The 19,686-nt window shown below is 56.6% G+C and overlaps 2 protein-coding genes across 7 annotated transcripts; one reads left to right on the top strand and one right to left on the bottom strand.

The window, feature by feature from the left end:
* Positions 1-2,132: 2,132 nt before the first annotated feature.
* KLHL40 (kelch like family member 40) lies at positions 2,133-9,448 on the top strand. Its single transcript, XM_032161932.2, has 6 exons — positions 2,133-3,792; positions 5,156-5,316; positions 5,630-5,737; positions 5,889-6,074; positions 7,878-8,024; positions 8,900-9,448. The coding sequence occupies exons 1-6, from the start codon at positions 2,641-2,643 to the stop codon at positions 9,009-9,011; spliced, it is 1,866 nt and encodes a 621-aa protein (XP_032017823.1). The 5' UTR covers positions 2,133-2,640; the 3' UTR covers positions 9,012-9,448.
* A 203-nt stretch (positions 9,449-9,651) lies between these two features.
* On the bottom strand, positions 9,652-19,558 carry HHATL (hedgehog acyltransferase like). Of its 6 annotated transcripts, none has more exons than XM_058442423.1 (13): positions 19,282-19,558; positions 17,433-17,551; positions 16,750-16,817; positions 16,023-16,136; positions 15,699-15,893; positions 15,133-15,342; positions 14,499-14,670; positions 13,993-14,137; positions 13,834-13,869; positions 11,908-12,003; positions 10,606-10,807; positions 10,065-10,206; positions 9,664-9,864 (listed from the first exon to the last, which is right to left on the bottom strand). In XM_058442423.1, the coding sequence occupies exons 2-13, from the start codon at positions 17,536-17,538 to the stop codon at positions 9,740-9,742; spliced, it is 1,611 nt and encodes a 536-aa protein (XP_058298406.1). In that variant the 5' UTR covers positions 17,539-17,551; positions 19,282-19,558; the 3' UTR covers positions 9,664-9,739. The 6 variants fall into 6 exon arrangements, with proteins under 6 accessions (XP_032017824.1, XP_032017825.1, XP_058298406.1 ...); XM_058442424.1 differs by having other exon boundaries at positions 19,320-19,558; XM_058442425.1 differs by lacking the exon at positions 19,282-19,558 and adding an exon at positions 17,826-17,897.
* Positions 19,559-19,686: the final 128 nt, after the last annotated feature.

The following is a 19,686-nucleotide window of genomic DNA, read 5'->3' as shown; positions in this document are numbered from 1 at the left end:
CCACTTCAAATCGTTACCACCTCCTCCCCTCACTTCCCATGCGCCTTCCGTTTCACTTGTCTCCACAGCCATGACCATCATCTGATGCCCCGTATAACTATTTATTTATTTCTGTCTCCGCTACCAACCTTGCCCTGACCCCCTGACGAATGTAAGCTCCATGAAGACCGGAATTCCTGCCTGATTTGCTCACTGCTGACTCTTCAGCATTTAAAGCAGTGCACAGGTTCTTGATGAATGAATGAGCCACATACACATGTTCTACTTGAATGTCTGGTAGGGAGTGAGCACTAAGGGATCCATCATAATCTAAAAATATTTCATTAAGTCATTTGATAAATCTAAGTTAATTGTTCAGTCAGTATCTTCTGGCTTGGTCTTTGAAAATTAGACTACGATTGATGAACATTTTTGTTAATTCTTTGGAGGCAGCAAGGTAGGGAAGGGTTCCCACAGTCTTTGGAAGAGGGCAGATCTGCTTCAAATCCTGGCGCAGGCCATGTCCGCTGTGTGACTTGGCCAAGGTGCCTAGCCTCTCAAGCCTCGTCTCCTCACTGGCTGTGCTTGCTAGCGATGCCCCGCAGTCCAGGGCTGGGCTGGAAGCTCACCACCTGCCCTCCCTGAGTGAGTCCTTGCCTTTTCAGCAAGAGGGACAGGACCACCTCCAGAGCTTGCCCAGGTGCTGTGTCCCTCTGGAACCTGCTGGTGGGGTGAGCAAGTGATGATCAGATGCACCATTTAAGAGGGACAGAGGCCAGGCTCTGTGGCTCACACCTGTAATCCCAGCACTTCGGGAGGCCGAGGTGGGCGGATCACCTGAGGTGGGAAGTTTAAGACCAGCCTGGCCAACATGGTGAAACCTCGTCTCTACTAAAAATACAAAAAAAAAAAAAAAAAAATTAGCCGGGAGTGGTGGTGGGCGCCTGTAATCCCAGCTACTAGGAAGGCTTAGGCAGGAGAATTGCTCGAACCCTGGAGGCGGAGGCTGCAGTGAGCTGAGAATGCGCCACTGCACGCCAGCCTGAGCAACAAGAGCAAAACTCCGTCTAAAAAAAAAAAAAAAAAAAGGGACAGAGAGTGATATTGCTGAGATCACAAAAGGGAGGTGACTCAGTCCTAGCCCAGCCTGCTGTCATCTCTCCTATACCCACTCCCCTCCCCCACTCCCCCGCCTGACGTTATAAACAAGTGACTCAGAGGAATGATGGGGGTGTGCCTCATAATAGTTCATTCCAATGTCCTGGGGGCTAAATTTAACACACAGCTGCAGCCTCTGGCACTTTGGGAACAAGTTAATCTTGGTGACTGAGGCTGAAGAGTGTGTGTGTGTGTGTGTGTCTGGCGGTGGGGCGGGGTGGGGAGGGTGTGGGAGGGGGGTCAGGAGTCCAGAGCAAGGTAGGCATCAAGACTGGCTGTCCTGGGCTTCAACCTTGGTCCCTCAGACCATAGACAAGGTGCAGGGGCCCCATGGCCAGGCAGTCTCAGGTCTGGCCTAATATGCACCAAGAATAATGAGTATAGACAGCTAAAGTCCTGAAATATTAAACTTGTAGTGTTACTTTTTGAACACTAGAATTCAGAATGTCACTCCCTAGAATGTTAAAACCCCGGGGGTTTAAAAACCTAGAATAGTAGAATCCTAAGAAATTAATTTTCTAGCACATCTGACACCTCAGAAGTGTTAAAACTCTCTAATAGTGTACTCCCGGGACATAGTATCTTGGTGCTTCTGAACCTCCAGCAGAGTTGAACTGAGGTCCTTAGCATCTAACTTTGCCACGTCCTCATTGTGTAGGAAGGGAAACTGTGGCTTAACAGAGCAACATGCCCTGCCCCAGGCCTCATAGGAAAGTGGCAATCTTGTTTACCTAAGGTACCTTCTTGCTTTCTTGCAAGGAGGAAGGACAGAAAGAAGAAAAGCTCTTCCCGTTTTAAAAGTGAGGCAACGGCGGTGGTGTCTTATGTCTGTAATCTCAGCTACTAGGGAGGCTGAGGCAGAAGAATGGCTTGATCCCAGGAGTTCAAGTCCAGGCTGGACAACATAGTGAGACCCTGCCTCTTAAAATAAAGGCAGGGCAACAGGGCCGCCAGAAAGTCAACCCCATGTCCAAGTTCTGACCAGAAAACCCAAGAACCCTGTATCCAGGGGTGGCTGGAGTGAGACATATTCCGGGGAGGAAGGTGGAGGCACCAGGACAGATGTTCCCAGAAAGCATGAAGGAAGGGAGACCCTGGAAGAGAGGCTCCAATGCTTTCCCGTCTCTGGACTGAGGGTCAGAGCGTAGGCCACCTTCTCCCCTAGGGGCATCTCCTGACCAAAGAATCCAGAGTCAAGGCCTCTCCGTGCTCCATTTAGAAATGAGGCAGTCAGGCCCTCATCCTTCAGAAGGGCCCAGACACCCCACCCCGTCCCATAAGCCCCGGGGGCTGAAGCAAGTCTTTCTCCGGGAGGGGGCCTCTGCCCAGCTGTCCCCTGTGCGTCATGTGCAGAAGGCCAGGCGGCTCGCCTTACAGGGACCCGGCCACCTCTATATATAGCTCCTCAAAGACAGCTGCGCAGTCTAAGCAAGCCCCAGCAGGAAAGCAGGGGTACAGAGAGGAGCCCCCTTGGCACCGCCACGGCACCCTAGGCCACCCACCATGGCGCTGGGCTTGGAGCAGGCGGAGGAGCAGCGGTTGTACCAGCAGACGCTCCTGCAAGACGGGCTCAAAGACATGCTGGACCATGGCAAGTTCCTCGACTGTGTGGTGCGGGCGGGCGAGCGCGAGTTCCCGTGCCATCGCCTGGTGCTGGCCGCCTGCAGCCCCTACTTCCGGGCGCGCTTTCTAGCCGAGCCGGAGCGCGCGGGCGAGCTGCACCTGGAGGAGGTGTCCCCGGACGTGGTGGCCCAGGTGCTGCACTACCTGTACACGTCAGAGATCGCGCTGGATGAGGCGAGCGTGCAGGATTTGTTTGCCGCGGCTCATCGCTTCCAGATCCCTTCCATCTTCACCATCTGCGTGTCCTTCCTGCAGAAGCGCCTGTGCCTCTCCAACTGCCTGGCCGTCTTCCGTCTCGGCCTCCTGCTCGACTGCGCGCGTCTCGCCGTGGCTGCCCGCGACTTCATCTGCGCTCACTTCACGCTGGTGGCGCGCGACGCTGACTTCCTCGGACTCTCGCCCGACGAGCTCATAGCCATCATCTCCAGCGACGGCCTTAACGTGGAGAAGGAGGAGGCAGTGTTCGAGGCGGTGATGCGGTGGGCGGGTAGCGGCGACGCCGAGGCCCAGGCTGAGCGTCAGCGCGCGCTGCCCACCGTCTTCGAGAGCGTGCGCTGCCGCTTGCTGCCGCGCGCCTTTCTGGAGAGCCGCGTGGAGCGCCACCCTCTCGTGCGTGCCCAGCCCGAGTTGCTGCGCAAGGTGCAGATGGTGAAGGATGCACACGAGGGCCGCATCACCACGCTGCGGAAGAAAAAGAAGGGGAAGGACGGAGCCGGGGCCAAGGAAGCTGATAAGGGCACAGGCAAAGCCAAAGCAGAGGAGGATGAGGAGGCCGAACGTATCCTTCCTGGGATCCTCAATGACACCCTGCGCTTCGGCATGTTCCTGCAGGACCTCATCTTCATGATCAGTGAGGAGGGCGCTGTGGCCTACGATCCAGCAGCCAACGAGTGCTACTGTGCTTCCCTCTCCAACCAGGTCCCCAAGAACCACGTCAGCCTGGTTACCAAGGAGAACCAGGTCTTCGTGGCTGGAGGCCTCTTCTACAACGAAGACAACAAAGAGGATCCCATGAGCGCATACTTCCTGCAGGTGCCTGACCAGCCTTGGGAGCCGCCAGCTAATGCTGGGCTCTAGGCACTGGGGGCAGTCTTGGGGCCCAGAAGGGGCTTGTGTCTACACAAGGGAATGCCACTGGGTCTAGGGCGAGATGTAGACTGGGGAGGTTGACTGATAGCCACCTACTTGAAAGTTGAAGACAGTCAATAGGCAGCTGCCAAAAAGCAGCATAACTTTGGTATCTCAGTTTCAGGGATGTGGTAGCCCCAAGTTGGCATATGTTGGAGGCTCTGCACAGGGGTTGGGGTGGGGCACAGTGAGGAGGGGCAAGGTCGGTGTGAGGATCCTGGGCAGGGCCTCTGCCTGAAGGCCAGGCCTGGAGCTCACAGCAGTGTCCCAGACAAAGGAACAATCCTGTCTGGTCCTCCCATTGTACAGATGAGGAAACTGAGGCCCAGGAGGGATCAGCAGAGTGGAGTGCCAGGTCTGAGTTGGGGTGTGACTGTGAGATCTCAAAGGGCAGAGACAGTTTCATGGAGACTGGCCATATAAGTTTGAGCCTTGCCAGTGGGGTGGGATTTGGAGATGTGAAGGGGAAGATGGCAGTGTTTCCGGCCAAGGAACGGTAAGCAAGGGATAGAACTGGGACTGAGCCTGGTGAGTGGTGTGCTCAGGGAGGCCTGACCAGCAAGGGGGTGACAGGCGCTTGGTGCCAGGGTTAAGCTCACAGGCCTTACGGTTGCACTGGGGGATGAGGGCAGCTTCACCAGCTACTAGCTCAGCAGTGTGGGCACATTGTTTATTCTCTCTGGGCCTCTGTTTGTAAGTGGGGATATTCTTCTTCCTGCATGATAAGGTCGTTGGAAGGTTAAATGATGCTTATAAAGCGCTCATCAGCACAGTGCTCAGCCCTCAGAAAACTTTCCAAAAAGATGAACCCCTAGTATTAATATCTTTATTATAAGGCTGTGGAGGTGGACAAGGCCATGGACTGTAGATTTTACAGGGCAAAAGGCAGGGCTGTATTTGGAAGTTTCCTGAACAGTGGGATGGGGTGGAGAGGAGGGGGCAGGCAGGCCTCAGTTGGGAGTTGTTCAGCCTGGGAAAGCAAGGCCATAGCTGGACTTCCCTCACAGAGCTCCCCCTTGTTTCTGTGCTGTCGTGCCCTACCGCCTGCTATAATGGTGGTTGCCAGGAGCCTGCCTGGGTGTGGGGGACGCTCATCTGCTCTCAGCCTGATGGTAGGAGGGGCACTGTCTCTCAGGGAGCCTCCAGGCTGTATTGGCCCTACCTGGGTTCCCAACCTCCTCTGCGATCTGGGGCAGTGGGACTGAGTGGGGCTGGGCTGAGGCTGGGGGAGTGGGGGGCGGTAGCTGACTGGACACCTGGCCTGCAGTTTGACCACCTGGACTCAGAGTGGCTGGGGATGCCACCGCTGCCCTCGCCCCGCTGCCTGTTTGGCCTGGGAGAAGCTCTCAACTCCATCTACGTGGTCGGTGGCAGAGAGATCAAGGATGGCGAGCGCTGCCTGGACTCGGTCATGTGCTACGACAGGCTGTGAGCGTGGCTGGGGTGGGGCTGAGCTCCCTGGGGGTGAGTGGGGCATGAAGGTCGCAGCTGGTCTAGGGCCTGGGGTGGGATTTGGAGCTAGAGCCTTGGGCTTAGAGTGAAGGTGGGCTTGGGTAAGGGTGGGGAGGTTGGGGGACAGGGTGGGATCAAAGAACTGAGAGGCCTGGGAAGTTCCAGCAATGGATCTGACGCATCTCGAATATGTGTTAGGTGGATGGGCGGATGGGTGCAGAGACAGGGACTGAGCCGAGCCTGGATGGGTGCCCACCCCCACCCCCACCCCCACTCCCGTCTCCTCCAGGTCATTCAAATGGGGTGAATCGGACCCGCTGCCTTACGTGGCGTATGGCCACGCAGTGCTCTCCCACATGGACCTGGTCTACGTAATTGGCGGCAAAGGCAGTGACAGGTGAGGCTGGGCCTGGAGCGAGTCTGCGGAGCAGAGGTAGAATCTCCCAGAGGCTGTCAGGGGTTTGTCCTGGCTGCCCTGGCAGGCGATTGCAGGGAGGCGTGGCTGGGCTCCTGCTTCTCTCCACCCATTCCCACCCTCCACCCCGCAGGAAGTGCCTGAACAAGATGTGCGTCTATGACCCCAAGAAGTTCGAGTGGAAGGAGCTGGCACCCATGCAGACCGCCCGCTCACTCTTTGGGGCCACTGTCCATGATGGCCGCATTATTGTGGCAGCTGGGGTCACCGACACAGGGCTGACCAGTTCTGCCGAAGTGTACAGCATCACAGACAACAAGTACGAAAGCTTGTCCCTTCTGCCAAGGACAACTTGTGGCTTTGGGCTTCTGTCAGCCCCAGCAGGAGCCGCAGTCCCTGTCTTGGGTCTCCAGTGTCGAGTTTGGACATCAGTATAGAAATAGGCCTTCTCTCCTGATCGGCAGTGAGGTGGGAGGCGGGGCAAGGGTTATGGCCAGCCTGGTCTGCAGGAGGGGGCTCCCAGGGCTAGGGGAGGGGATACCAGGTTCCTCATTCAGGGACTCATACCAGGCAATGGCCTGGTGCAAGGGATATAGCAGTGAACAAGACAGAAGCTGCCCTGCCTGGGACACCAGAAAAGAGAAAACTGAACTGAGAGACAGTTGGACTCAGCTCGCAAAAGGGGTGAGGGTGTTGGGAGGAGGTTGCCCCAGACTAAGGAAAGGTGGTGCTGAGGCAGTTAGGAGAAAAACTCAAGGCCCATAGGACGGAAGGTGTTGCTCCAGCTGGGTGGAGGTGGGTGGGTGATGGAGGTGGGATAGTGGTGCCAGGGCTGGAGCAGGGGCCAGCAGGAGAGGGACTGTATCTCATCTGTTTTCTACTAAAGTACTTCATGGCAGCTGATATAGAGAGCAGATTAGGGATTTCCCAGGGGTCAGGAAGGTCAGGGGTGATGAAGGCCTGGTGCTGGGGGCACAGCGGGGATGGGGCTGAGGGGACGCACTGGACGAAGACAGGCCAGGGCTTCTTACACTGTGATGGGCATGCAAATCTCCTGGGGATCGCGTTAAAGTGCAGATTCTGATTCTTGGTATGCGGAGGGCTGAGAGCCTATAAGTCTGCATTTCTAACACACCCCCAGGAGATGCTGATGCTGCTGGGCCATGAGCCACACTTTGAGTAGCAAGAGTCTAGGAGGTGGAAGAAACAGGGCTTAGCTATTGATTGGACGTGGGGGTGAGAGGGGGAGAAGTACATGCTTCTGAGTGAGGGTGGGAGGCCATTTACTGGATAATCATTGGGATTGGGTAGGGAAAGTGAGGGTCCAGTTAGGACATGTGGACTTGAAGTGCCTGGGGGTGTTCAAAAGGACCCCACCCGGAGAGAGAGGGCTGAGCTGGAGGGAGAGATCTGGGGGTCAGTAGCACATGGAGGGGCCAAGCTCCCACGGGAGAGAGAGTGTAAATGGGAGGAGCTGAGGTCCAAGCCCTGATGGTGGAGGCAGCTGCATTATCCAGGAAGGAGGCCACAAAGGTGAGGCCGAAGAGATAGAAGGTGAGGAAAGTCACGTCAGCAGGGCTGTGTGCTGTAGGACTTCAGTGCGTGTGCAGTGGCTGGGGACCACAGGAAGGGCAGTTTCGGAGGATGGGACTAAGGCCCAAGGCAGGAGCCAGGGCAGCAAAGATACACTGAGAACAACTGGGCTGTGAAGGGAGAAGAAGGATGGAGCAGGTGTGCAAGGGGGGCGGGGCTGCAGGGGCCGCTGAGGGGCAAGAGGACTGCATCCAGGGCAAGGCTGGGGGCCTGCTAGGGGCTGGGGTTGTGAGTTGGAGGGTGGAGTTAGTTCAGGAGAGGAGTAGGGGCAGTGGGGAGATCCATGGTGGACTTTGCTGGACAGGTTGGATAGAATGGCAAGAGGACAAGGAAAGGAAAGTGGAGGAGCAAGAGAATGGGGAAGGAAGGGAAGACCAGAGGGACAGGGAAGGGGAACAGGGTTGGGGGCATGGGCGCCTGGGACTTGGATTGCAAAGGGTTGCAGTTGGAGCTGTAGGTGCTGGGTGGCAGGGACAGTCACTGGGCTTGCCGAGGCACCCCAATGATGCACCTTCTCACACACCCCCAGGTGGGCACCCTTCGAGGCCTTCCCACAGGAGCGTAGCTCACTCAGCCTGGTCAGCCTGGTGGGTACCCTCTATGCCATTGGTGGCTTTGCCACACTGGAGACGGAGTCTGGAGAGCTGGTTCCCACAGAGCTCAATGACATCTGGAGGTGAGTCCCGCCCCAGGGAGGCAAGGGGGCATCATGAGCAAGGCTGACACCCCATAGCACCATGGTGGGGTACCAAGGCACTGGGCAAGCTCCTCTGGGGACAAAGCAGATCCCTCTTCTAGGGAGTCCTGTAGGGAGGAACAGCCAACATACCCTGCTCGGCCGCTTCTCACCAATTTGTTGGGAAAGTCTGGGCTTGCACAGATGGCACCATGCCCCACTGTGGAGCAGCAACAGTGTTGCAGACGGGAGCATACCCAAGCTTAGGGCATAGACCCACAGAAACAGGGCCCAAATAGCAGCCGGATTTTCCTCTCTCCTGCCTTCCAGGTGCTTGGTCTGGAGGGAGGGCTGCCACTAGGGCTGGGAAGCAGTTGGAGCCCTGGCCTTTCAGAACCATTGCTCTCTATGGCTGGTCCTTTGTGGGGGTGGGGGAAGGAAGCTTTAGCCTCTGGGGCATCTCCTTCCTGAACCTGCAGCCATCCGCACTTCTGCAGGCAGCCCCTGGGGAGCAGTGCTGTCGGAGGCTGGGACTTGAGACTTAGTAGAAATGGAGCATGGAAATTCTCAAGGAGAGGACATTGATGGGGTGGTGTGGGCAGTGTAGATCTTCCTGGAGGGGAACTTTGAGGAATATGGGCACACCCCTTCACAGGTGATCTTTCCCGGGGAGAAAGACCCTTCCTGGAGTGAGGGGTGGGTGTTCCTTTGGGTGGGTCTTGTGGGGGTCTCCTTTCCCAGAGCCTGGGGATTTTCAGGAGCAGATCTCCCTAGAGATGGGCCGAGTGCTCTCAGCCACCCCTCTCTGCTGCGTTCCACTCTGGACTCAGCTGACCAAGCTCCCCATCCTTGTCCCCACTCTCTCTCACCCCCAGGTATAACGAGGAGGAGAAGAAGTGGGAGGGTGTCCTGCGGGAGATCGCCTACGCGGCAGGTGCCACCTTCCTACCAGTGCGGCTCAATGTGCTGCGCCTGACTAAGATGTGACCAGCTCAGGGAGACTGAACTAAGTACCCCTCCCATCCTGCGACCCTCACTGGCCTGGCCTTGTGGGGGCTCCAGAAAAGAGGCTAGGAGAGGCCAGAGTCTACCTGGATCCAGTTATGGTGCCTTAGGGGCCACGTCAGCCAAGGAAAGGGAAGTGCTGCTTAGTCCTGGACTTTGGGGCAAGGATGAGAAACTAGAGGCTTCTCCAGTGTTGCCATATCCCCCTAGGTTGTCTTGATCCACGGGTGGTATCCCAGGCCGTGTCCTGGCCCTGCCCCAGCCTGGCTGAGTGTGCTGGCAAAGTTCCCCACAGGACTCAGTCTTCTCGTCTGTCAGATGGGAGCATCCCCATCAAGTGCAGTGTACAGTGCAGATATGTCTCCTTCTTTAGGAAGAATAAAGCGCCTTCTGAGCAAGCAGCTCAGGGTCTGCATCAGTGCTCCAAGAGTCAGTGAGCAGGTGTGTTGAAGACTTGGGGCTTCAGTGTTTCGCTGTTGGGCTGCCAAAGTCGATGGTCTCTGCTCTCCATCTGGTGTCCCCTCCACTCTATGGATGGGAACCCCCGCCGCCTGAGGCCTAGAGCCTCCAGCTCCTCAGCCACCATGGGACTGTGGGAAGAAGCGTCAGGGAGCAGCCAAGCTGTTGTAGAAAAGTCTTTTATTCTATCGGTCAGGCTCCATCTGGCCCAAGAATAGCTGAGCAGAGCCCATCTCTCTACCCGCTCCCTCCTACTCCGGCTTCTCTTTGTCCTGCTTCTGCTCCTCCTCCAGTGCCAAGGTTCGCTCACGCTCCTTTACCAGCTGGATGCCACAGTAGGTGACAAACAAGATGGCCAGCGTGGTCTGGGGGAACCCTGTGTGGGGAGGGAGTCATAGACGCTCAGGAGCAGCAATGCATCCTCAGTGACTTTTGTTTTCCCACCCCTCCCCCGCTTGGTGGGCCCTCCCTGCTGAGTCCCAGAGGTGATGAGGGAGATAGGAGGCATTTTGTAAGGTCACAGTCCTTGAGGCTGATGCCTGGCACCTTCTGCATCCCCACACCCCTGTCCCTCACCTGTGAGTAGCAGGCGCCGGGCAACCAGCACTGTGAATTCGAGGCTGTTCAGGCTCACAAGGTTGTACATGATGATGGCCCAGAAGTTCATGGCTCCAAACAGGGCCCGGACCCTACGGGACATCTGCACTGACAGAGAGGCCTATCCGGTCCAGGAAAGCATGGGCAGCGGGACAAGAGGCCAAAGGAAAGAGGACGTGGTGGGTCAGCAGCCTTACCCACATGGCCAGTCAGGTCTTGGGGCTATGTCTGGGTCTCAGAGAGCCCCAGGTCAGCTCTCCCTCCTTGTTAAACATGGGGAAACAGGTCCAGAGAGAGGGCAAGGCCTGACCAACATGGCAAGGCCCAGGTGCTCCATTCCTCATAGAAGGGAGGGAGGGGCAGATTCCTACAGAGTGAGCCATTGCCCTGACAACCAGGAGGGTGGTGGTGAGAAAGTTCTGGATTGGGGGCCAGGTGGTTGGACAACTCCAGAAAGCAGCAGTGCCCCCCTTGCCCTCCATGACCCAGCCAGTCCCAGCCCCAGGTCTTCCCTGCTCACCTCAATTCGTGCTAGGGGCCCCCACTCTGCCAGTTTTTGCACCCAGAGCTCAAAGTTGAGGCCAAAGCAGTTAAGGAATGACCACAGGTAGACAATGTCACAAGGCCCAAGCCACAGAGTGGTGATGGCAAATGTGGCCACTGTGGCCGCCAGCTCTGGGATCACGGCGGAATGCTCCCCACCAATGTGGTTATACACATATCTGCAGGAAAGATGGGAGAAGCGCCACTGGGAGTGTGGGAAAGGGCAGGGATAAGATGGGAGAGGACACACAACAGGGCAACCTCCTCAACACTGTCATCCTGGGTGCATTCAACGTTCCTGACCTCAGGTAGCAGCTCCTCTTCCAACCAACTTCAAATTGTGGCAGGCTCAGCCTGGGACATTATAGCTTCTCTAGCTCTGTTCGTTTACTCTCCAAATGATCTCATCCAGACCCAAGATTTCAAGTACTATCTCTATGCCGATGACCCCTAAATCTGTGTCTTTAGCCCAGTCTCTCCGATTTGTATATCCAATTGCTACTAGCCATGTCACTTGATTGACAGATTCCCCTATCCCTGCTCAAACCCCACTCCATCCTCATCTCAGTGAATGGTACCACCATCCATTCAGTTGCTCAGGGTATAAGCCTTGGTGCCATCTTGGATTCTCAATTTGTCTCATCACCCACATCCAAGCAAGCCAGCAAATTCTGTTGGCTCCTCTCAGTACTGACCACTGCTCACCTCCTCTACCACCACCACCCTAGTCAAGATGATCTCTCTTCTCACATAAATTATTGCAAGAGTCTCTTAAGTGGTCTTCTCGTTTCTGCTTTTGCCCCCACGGTTCATTCTCCACACAGCAGCCAGAGGCATCTTTTAAGAGTGTAGCTCAGGTCACATCACTTCCATGATTAACCTCTCTGAATAGCTCCCCATTACAATTGGAATAAACTCAGTCTCATTACTCTGGCTAGAAGATCCCAAGTGGTCTGGTTTCTGTTCCCTCCCTGACCTCATCAGCCGCCATGCTCCCCCAGTTCACTATGCTGGCCCCATTGGCCTTTCTTACCTTTACACCCACACAGTTGGTTTGTGTCACAAGGCCTTTGCCCTTGTTGTTCCCTCTACCTGGTATTCTCTGCTCCACATCTGATTATCACTCAAATCTCAATTCAAATATCATTTCCTCAGAGAAGCCCGCCTAAACCCCAACTAAAGAAGCTTCTACCCTGTTGTCAACTTCTATCCCATTGCAATTTTATTTCCTTCATAACACTTACCACTCTCTAAAATTATCTTATTTATGTTTGTTTACCTGTTTATGGTCTGTATCTCCCCACTAGACTGTAAGCTCCATGAGTTCAGGTCTTTGCCATGTTCACTGCTGTATCCCCAGTGCCTAGAACAATGCCTGGCACATAGTAGGTGCTCAATAAATATTTGTTAAATAAGTTCAGTGGAAGACCCAGGAATAACCAGCCTCTCCATTCCTTGACCTCCTCATTTCCAATGGCTTTTTTCTCCACTCCACCTCAGCCACCCACACCCATGGCCATGCCCCAACTTTGTCACCACTTGAAAGTTCACTCCTTTCTAATTCCCATTCTTTACCCAACTCCTTTTGACCTCCTGGCCCCCCAGCTTCCGTTCTTCAATCCCATTGATCTTGTGACCCTCCCATCTTCACCACCGTCCTTAGCAGGCTTATATCCAATGAGTCATCACTATAAATAGTCTAAAAACCCTTATTCCTGACTTCTTCCTTGTCATCCATCTGGGAGAGCCCAATCACCTACTTTCTCCTCAGCTACACCCAGGCAGCTAAGCCCCATGGAGGAAATCTCACTTCTTCACATGCTGGAGTTCATAAGCCCGCCACCTCCAATACTACCTGGGCGCTCAGTGCCAAGATTTCTCTAGTCAGCTGCTTCTCCCATGCTCTGCAAGGGCCACTGTGTCCTTATCTCCCCACAAGTATGAGTGGAGAGATAGTATGAGTGGGGGGATCCAGGCTGGGTTGTGGGGGTAAGCGTATATGTTGCCTCTCTCCACATCCCAGTCCTGGCTTTCTCAGCTGATGGCCGTGCCTCCTGCTTCATGGAGAAGGCTGAAGCCTTCAAGTGGAATCCCTTACTTGTCTACATTAACCTGCCTTCCTCTGCATCCACACTGGCTTCTCTTCCTCCTCCTCCCACTGAAGCCAGGCCTCTGCCTGGAACTAGACACCATCACCTCCTTCCTCCTCAGGGACCTCACTCCATCAATCACCCCTGTATCCTGCATCACCAGCTTCTCTGTTGAATAATTCTTCTTAGCATGTCCCATTCTCTCCTATCTTTAACATATCCCTCTTCTCCCTCAGCCACTCCTGTCTTCCCCCTGCAGTCCCAGGCTTCTTCCAGGAGTCATCACACACTCCTCTACTCCTCAGTTGACTTTCCCTCCTTACCTGCCCCTGCCTTGCCCCATGAAAGGCTGAAAACCTCCATGTCACCAGCACTAATCCTCGGTCTCCAGCTTCCTTGAGGCTCAGTGGCATCTGACCCAACTGCCCCCACCATGCCTGGATGGTCTTCCCTTGGCTTCCAGGGTGGCACATGACCTTGATTCTTCTCCTGCCCCTCCAACCACTCTTTCCAGTCCTTTCTGCTGGCTCCTTTTCCTTCCAAGCAGAGCTCTTGCAGGCCAAATCTCGGCCATCCCCATCTCTCCTCTTCTCACACCACTCCCTCTCCTGAGGACTTAACCCACTCCCAAAGCCTAAAAACCACCTGCCCACACTCAGGACACTCTGAGTTCCATCAGTCCTCCAGACCCTCAGAAACCCAGACCCTCAGACCCAACCACCTCCCTGAACCTCCACAGGGATGTCTCCTAGATTTCGACTAGACATTTCTTAAACTGAAGCCCTCTCTGGAAACTGCCCTCCATCCTCCCAGGCTGCAGATAGGAATTTGAGCGTCATTTCCCTCTCCTTCCCAACACTCACACTTCATGGCCACGTTCTGTCCAGGCTGCTGTCTGTGTGACCCTCCTCCCACCACCTCTCTCCACCTCGGAGGCCCTCACTCAAGTCCTAACTTCTATATCTTTCACCCAGACCTCTGCCAATACCTCCTCACTGCCCTCTTTGCTTCCCCTGGCCCAGGGTGATCTTTTAAAATGTCGACCCATCTTGGCACTGCCCTGCTCAGACACCTGGCAGGATGGCTGTGACCACCCCCACCCCACTCCTACTCACTTGCAAAGCCAGTCGTTGATGCCACGGTCAAAGTGCCTGTAAGAGGAAAGCAGATGGGCATGTGCCCATCAGGGGCAGAGCTCCCCAGGCATGGGGGAAGAGGCTAGGGGAAGGTGTGGTCCCAGGGGGTGAGCCTCCCCCGTCCTGGCCAGCACTCACGTTTCCGCGAAGACGTAGAGCGCGGTGATGCACTTGGGAGGCTGGGGTGGGTCCAGGTGGTCGAGGCACGCCACAGTGTTGACAACACCAAAGAGGACGGCCGCCTTCACCCAGTCATACACCAGGTTTGAATAGGCTAGGCCAGCTGGGGGCAGGGCACCGTCACTGCCTGGGGTTCAATGGCCTGGGGCCTGCCCCCATGGAGACCCTGTCCCCCCACTTCTTTGGGGAGACACCAGGCTCTGCCTGCCCCATAGAGACCTCCCATATTGTGGAAATCAGCCATGCCTGGTGAAGTGGGTGGGATCTGTGGTATGCTGCTCTGGCCCCACAGGATGAAGCTAATGCCAAGACCCATGCATTAGAAAGAATAAGCCCCTGCTCCTATGCCCTTAGGTGCTGTGCCCTGCGTGCCTCAGCTTCCCCGACTGTGGCACCGTGGGGGTGCAGAGGGTCTGTTTTCCTGAGGTGGCAGCCCTGCCCCCATTTCTTTTCTGTGGACCCACCGAGGGCACTGTCTGGGAGGCGGTTGGCGAACTTGAGGTCACTGGGGATGGTGAGGATGTAGAAGAAGTGAAAGAAGATGTCGACGGCCATGATGGCCACCACGCTTAGACCTGCCTGGGCTCGGATGTGCCACAGCTCACCCTCGCGTCTCACTGGCTCCACCTGGCTCACCTGGGGGGATGCGAAGGGTCTGAGGGAAGAGGCAAGCCCTGCCTGGGAAGCCCTATCTGAGGGGGGTTCACCAACTACTTGGGGCAGGAGGAGCCATGGCTTTATCCAGGAGTCCTGCCTGAGGGTGGAGACACAGGTCACCCTGGAGTCTGAGGAGGATTCACAGCCAGCCACGGGAGACCCAGTTCTGTACTGGGAGCCCCATTTGAGTGGGAGGAGAACATTCATGGCCTGGGAGTCCTGTCTGAGAAAAGAGACATGTGTCCACCCTGAGGTCCCTGCTGGAGGGGAAAGGTGGCCCCATCCTGGGGTCTGAGGAGGGAGGGGAGACATGGCTTCATCCTGGAATCATGCCTGAGGATGGGGATACAGCCTGCTTGGGGAATTCTATCTGAGATGGAAACCCTAATCTGAAAAGGGAGATTCAGCCCTGTTCTAGAAGCCCACAGGGTGTCCCCTCACCTGAGCATGGAAGCGATCAAAGGTCATGATGGGCCCGAAGAAGAAGAAGGGCAGGTAGAAGTTGTACTTGAGCAGGTCAGCTAAGGAGTAGTGGCGGTCAGGGTGGGCACAGCTCTCCAGTGCAAAGCTGGTGCAACGCAGCACTGTGAAGCTGCTGCCCCCATGAAACAGCACCTCTTGAAGATCAAAAGTGCCTGCTACAAACCCGCTCTGGAGGGGGAAAGAACAGGCCACCAGCTCACTAGGGTGCCTCCTGTCTCTGGAAAACCTATTCCCCACTCCCTAGCTTCCCATAGGGGCCCAGCCTGGTCCTGTCCCTTCCTCTCTTCCAGAGCCAGTTAACTTTGGCCACTGCTCTATCCCAGCAATGCGAGGAGCAGGGGATGATCTGGCAGTTCCTCCTGCGATGCACGTGGTCATCTTGTGGCCAGGACATACCCAAAGGCTTGAAGACAGGTGGAAAAGTGAAGGAAATACTTGGGGATACTTGGGGTGCAAGGACTTTGGATGAAGTGAGAGGTTTGGGATCTTATCCCTACACCCTCTACCCCTGCACCAGTTCACACCTGCCAAGAGATTAGGGGGTCCATCTTGAAGGAGGCCAGGCTGGCCAAGCCAAGGCCAAGACAGAGCCAGGGCTGGCCCAAGAGCGAGGCCACATAGAGGCCCACACAGTGACCAAGCAGCAGCAGCAGGTACCAAGGGCCCATTGTGCCCATCACAGCCAGGGCCCCATACACAGCATACATCCAGGAGCGGAGCTGTGGACAGGGAGAAGGCTTCAGTTTCGCCATATAAATGGGGGTGTGACCCCAGGACGGGGTTCCCACAACCCTTGTGGTGAAAGAGGAGCTGGCAGGGGGAGGCCGGGTGGCCCAGGTCCAGCTCACCTGTGGGGCAACCATGGTGCAGAGTTTAGCAAACAGCACATGTCCGGAGAGGGCAAAGATGATGACGTTGCGAAAGGAGGTGAACCACATCACCCACTCGAAGTCAGCCACATCCTGGGGCAGTCCAGGGCAGAAGGAGGTGGGGCAGGTGAAGGTGGGAGAGGGGGCAGGACGAGCTGGAATCTGGGCTGGTCAGAGCCCCAGCACCTTTCCCAGCCTTCGTGTTCTTCTTTTATTATTATCATTTTAAAATTTAATAATAATAATTATTTTTTACCACTAGCCAAACCCAACGTGTCCTCTTTATGCAAACACAAGAGCAGTGCCTGCAGGTCTCCACACTCCTCTGTGAAGGAAGTACCCAGGCAGGAGGGTAGAGAGGAGTGAAGGGCACCATGGGGGCTGCCGGGTCCCTTGAAGCTCTCCCTCTCCTCCGCACGTTGCCTGCCATTCCCCCTTTACTGCTTTGTTTCTGGGAAAGGAGGTGCTGGAGGCTCCACTGAAGCACACTCCACTAATGCGACCCATTTCCCAAGTGAGCAGGGCCCAGGCAAACTTGATGTCCCAAGAGGATACAGGAGGGGCCAGTGAAGAAGCTGAAGGCACTGAAGCTCAAGCCAGAGGCCCCCGAGCTGTGAGAAGCTCTCTGTTACTTGACAACATCTGGAACAGTGGAGAGCGGAGAAGGGTTAGGGATGGGAGGGACCCTGGGATGTGGGGGACCTACCATCTTCCGGCCAATGTACTCCCAGCCAGGTCGCACAGACTCCCGGAAGGCCTTCCTGTGGGCCCCATCTGAGAACAGAGTGTGGCCTCAGGGAGAGGGGCCTTCACATCCCCTGCCCCACCTTCCCCAGTGGACAAGGCTGCCCCTACCCTGGGGAGCGAGGGCATCAGGAGCGGGGCATGGGTCTGGGTCTCTTTGATGCTGCATCTGCTTCTTTCTGGGTCTCACTGTGTGTCTGGGTCCTGGCCTCTGACTGTGTGTGTGTGTGTGTGTGTGTGTGTGTGTGTGTTGGGGGGGTGTGTGTGTATGTTTGTGTGTCTAGGTCTAGGTCTGTGTGTATGTGTGTCGGGATGTGTGTGTGTGTATGTCTGGGTCTAGGTCTCTGTGTGTGTGTGTGTCTGGGTCCAGGCCTCTGTGTGTGTATGTGTCTATGTGTGTGACTCTGTGTCCATTTCTCTGCCAGTGTCTCTGCATCTCTGTGTTCCTGTGACTGAACCTGGCTCCACCCAGCCTCCAGTGACTATCTGAGATGGGAACCCCAGGCTGAAAAGGGAGATCCAGCCGTGTTCTAGAAGGAGTACCCTGGGTCTGGAGCCTGTAACTTTCTGGCTTTGCTGGTTGGAACCCTGAGGCCTCCAGGGGAAGAAGGGTCCTGTCCACCTGCCCCGGGGCACAGCCATTACCTTGTGAAGCCTCAAGGAGGCCCCGGCCAGCATAGGCCAGGGCCCCACTCAGCACCAGAGAGTAGAGGCCCAGCTCAGCTGCCGGCAATGCTGTCTTGATGCCCATAGCCTGGACAGGGCTGGGGAGACAGGTTGGGTGAGGGAATTATAGTCTCCAGCCCAGCCTAGCCCCACCTCATGGTCCCACCACCCCAATGGGGACCCCACTCTGAAGAGAGATTGCCCCACAAGCCCCTTGGGGACCTTGTACCATCACTGTGCCCGCCCCTGTGCCCCCCACAGTTCACAGGCCACCGGAACACCAGTGCCCCATCCCAGCTGCTGCTCTTGTCCCCACCCCACCCATCAAGGCTCTTGCCGGCAGAGCCCTCACTCGCAGCCTGCCTCCCTCACCTTCATTTACATCTTCATACCTTCCAGAGGCACCGGCCCCACCCTCTTCGAAAACCGCTCCTGCCAAGGCCCCCATGACCTTCGTGCGGAGAAACCCCACCTCTAACACTGCAATCAGGTTTCTGCCTGCAGGGTCCCCACCCCGATTAGTGAGTCTCCCTTAGCTCCTCACAAAGCCCCAGCCTCTCTAAGACCCTTTCTCTGACTCCCACTCCCCTCCCTGAGATCCCATGACCACCCCAGGTGCTGCCCCTAGAGCCAAGCCTCCATCCTCGAATTAAGCCTACAGCCTGTCACTGACCCCCATTCCCCCAACAAGTTCCTGAGCTCCAGCCTGTCACATCCCAGTCCCTGCCTGTGTCTGTGACCACACTGCCCCACTCTCTCAGCGCTCTGTGTATTCAGGCCCTGGACACCAGCTGGAGGCTGTGCTATTTGAGGAGGTGCCCTGGAGTAGCGGATGTGGGGCCAGACCAGGCCAGGGAGGGCACTGGCTGCTGTCCAAGGTGCTGACCAGAATCAGGCCCTGGTTGAGTCTCGCCACTCCCTCCAGTGGGGGCCTAGCTTGTCCCCTGGAGAACTGCTGGGTCCTACTATGGCTCAGCTAGCACCTTTGCCCTTCCTACCCTGCTTCAACCTGGCCCAGGGGCTTCCCAAGGACTCCATGGATACAGACATAGGGCCCAAATTAAAGGGAAGAAGGGAGGAACATGTTCAGGCACCTCTTGGACTGACGGGGCCAAGAGGTAGCTGATGTGGCCCTTTTGTCCACCCTTGATCCTCCCCTAAATCTTCATCCCCAGCCCTGCAGCCATCTTCCCTGATCCCCCCAGCAGCTGACAGTCTCCTCGTACAGATGGAGGGGTCATGGGCCAGATAGGAGCAGGAACTTGTCAAGGTCACACGGCAGACGTGGGACAGACTTCTGCCTGCCTCCCTTCAGGATCGGGTTTCTCAGTGACCCCCTCTGGAATCCGGGGTAAGAGAAGACCACCACTGCCCCTGCCCACAGCAGAGGCTGCCAGCCTGATGGCTGTGCTGCCGGCCTGAGGGTGGACGCACCTCCTCATCAGCTGGGTGGGGGTGGAGAGGCCCTGGGGATCAGGTTAATGGAGCAGGAGCTTGAAACCGGAGCATGGTGAAGAGCCCGCGAAATAGCTTTGTCAGCTGCCTCCCACTCGCCACTTTCCAATTTTAGCTCCCCATGGCCGGTGCGGGGTGTCCCCAGTGAGGCCTCTGCAAGGAGCTGGCCCCTAGCCTGGGGCCTCTCCTGACAGACCCCCGGACCAGGGCTGGCCTGTGGACACAGGGGCATACCCTTTCCCCTGGTCCTGCCTGCCCCAGATGCCCCTGGGGTAAAGCCCCTTTTGGGGCCTGTGATTTGGGATGCGGGCCTGGGGTGTGCCCCACAAGTATCAAGAGCCCCAGAGTAGCTGCATCCCCAGCTGGCACTGACCTTGAGGAGGCCGCAAGGGACCCTGGCACACTGCCCACCTCAGGCTCTGGGGTCCGGCGTCCAACTGTCCGTCCGTCTGACTGGCTGAGCTCTGGGGCCACGGTGGGGTGTGTCCAGCCCTGGGGTCCCCACCCCCTTGAGGTTATGAGCGGTGAGTGGTGACAGCGGGAGGAGGAGGGGGAGGAGGAGGTGGCCTTCCTGGAGCGGAGCTGAGCAGAGTGGAGCAGAGCTGAGTGCTGCAGAGCTGCTGGCCACAGGGAGCCGCAGGGAGGATCCTTGAAGGGGGGCGGGTGCTGGGTGGGGGGAGGGTGTCCAGTAGCATAGGCTCAGACAGGGACACCTGGGCCTCTCTTCAGCCTGCCTCCCCTGGCTCCTAGAGAGCCTGTGCCTCTCTCTCACTGCTAC

Source organism: Hylobates moloch, unplaced genomic scaffold (genome assembly GCF_009828535.3).
Source record: "Hylobates moloch isolate HMO894 unplaced genomic scaffold, HMol_V3 SCAFFOLD_8, whole genome shotgun sequence".
Lineage (NCBI taxonomy): Eukaryota > Metazoa > Chordata > Mammalia > Primates > Hylobatidae > Hylobates > Hylobates moloch.
This window is presented reverse-complemented; position numbering and strand designations above follow the sequence as displayed.

What these genes read in the sequence shown, in the direction of transcription:
- HHATL (XM_058442423.1), bottom strand. Translation starts at nt 17,538, where the DNA reads ATGGGCATCAAGACAGCATTGCCGGCAGCTGAGCTGGGCCTCTACTCT. An exon ending in ATCAACGACTGGCTTTGCAA is followed by an intron (nt 12,004 to 13,833) that starts GTGAGTAGGAGT and finishes ACTATGTGCCAG; the next exon opens with GCATTGTTCTAGGCACTGGG. An exon ending in GGCCCCTAGCACGAATTGAG is followed by an intron (nt 10,207 to 10,605) that starts GTGAGCAGGGAA and finishes TGGACCGGATAG; the next exon opens with GCCTCTCTGTCAGTGCAGAT.
- KLHL40 (XM_032161932.2), top strand. Translation starts at nt 2,641, where the DNA reads ATGGCGCTGGGCTTGGAGCAGGCGGAGGAGCAGCGGTTGTACCAGCAG. An exon ending in GTCATGTGCTACGACAGGCT is followed by an intron (nt 5,317 to 5,629) that starts GTGAGCGTGGCT and finishes CGTCTCCTCCAG; the next exon opens with GTCATTCAAATGGGGTGAAT. An exon ending in GAGCTCAATGACATCTGGAG is followed by an intron (nt 8,025 to 8,899) that starts GTGAGTCCCGCC and finishes TCTCACCCCCAG; the next exon opens with GTATAACGAGGAGGAGAAGA.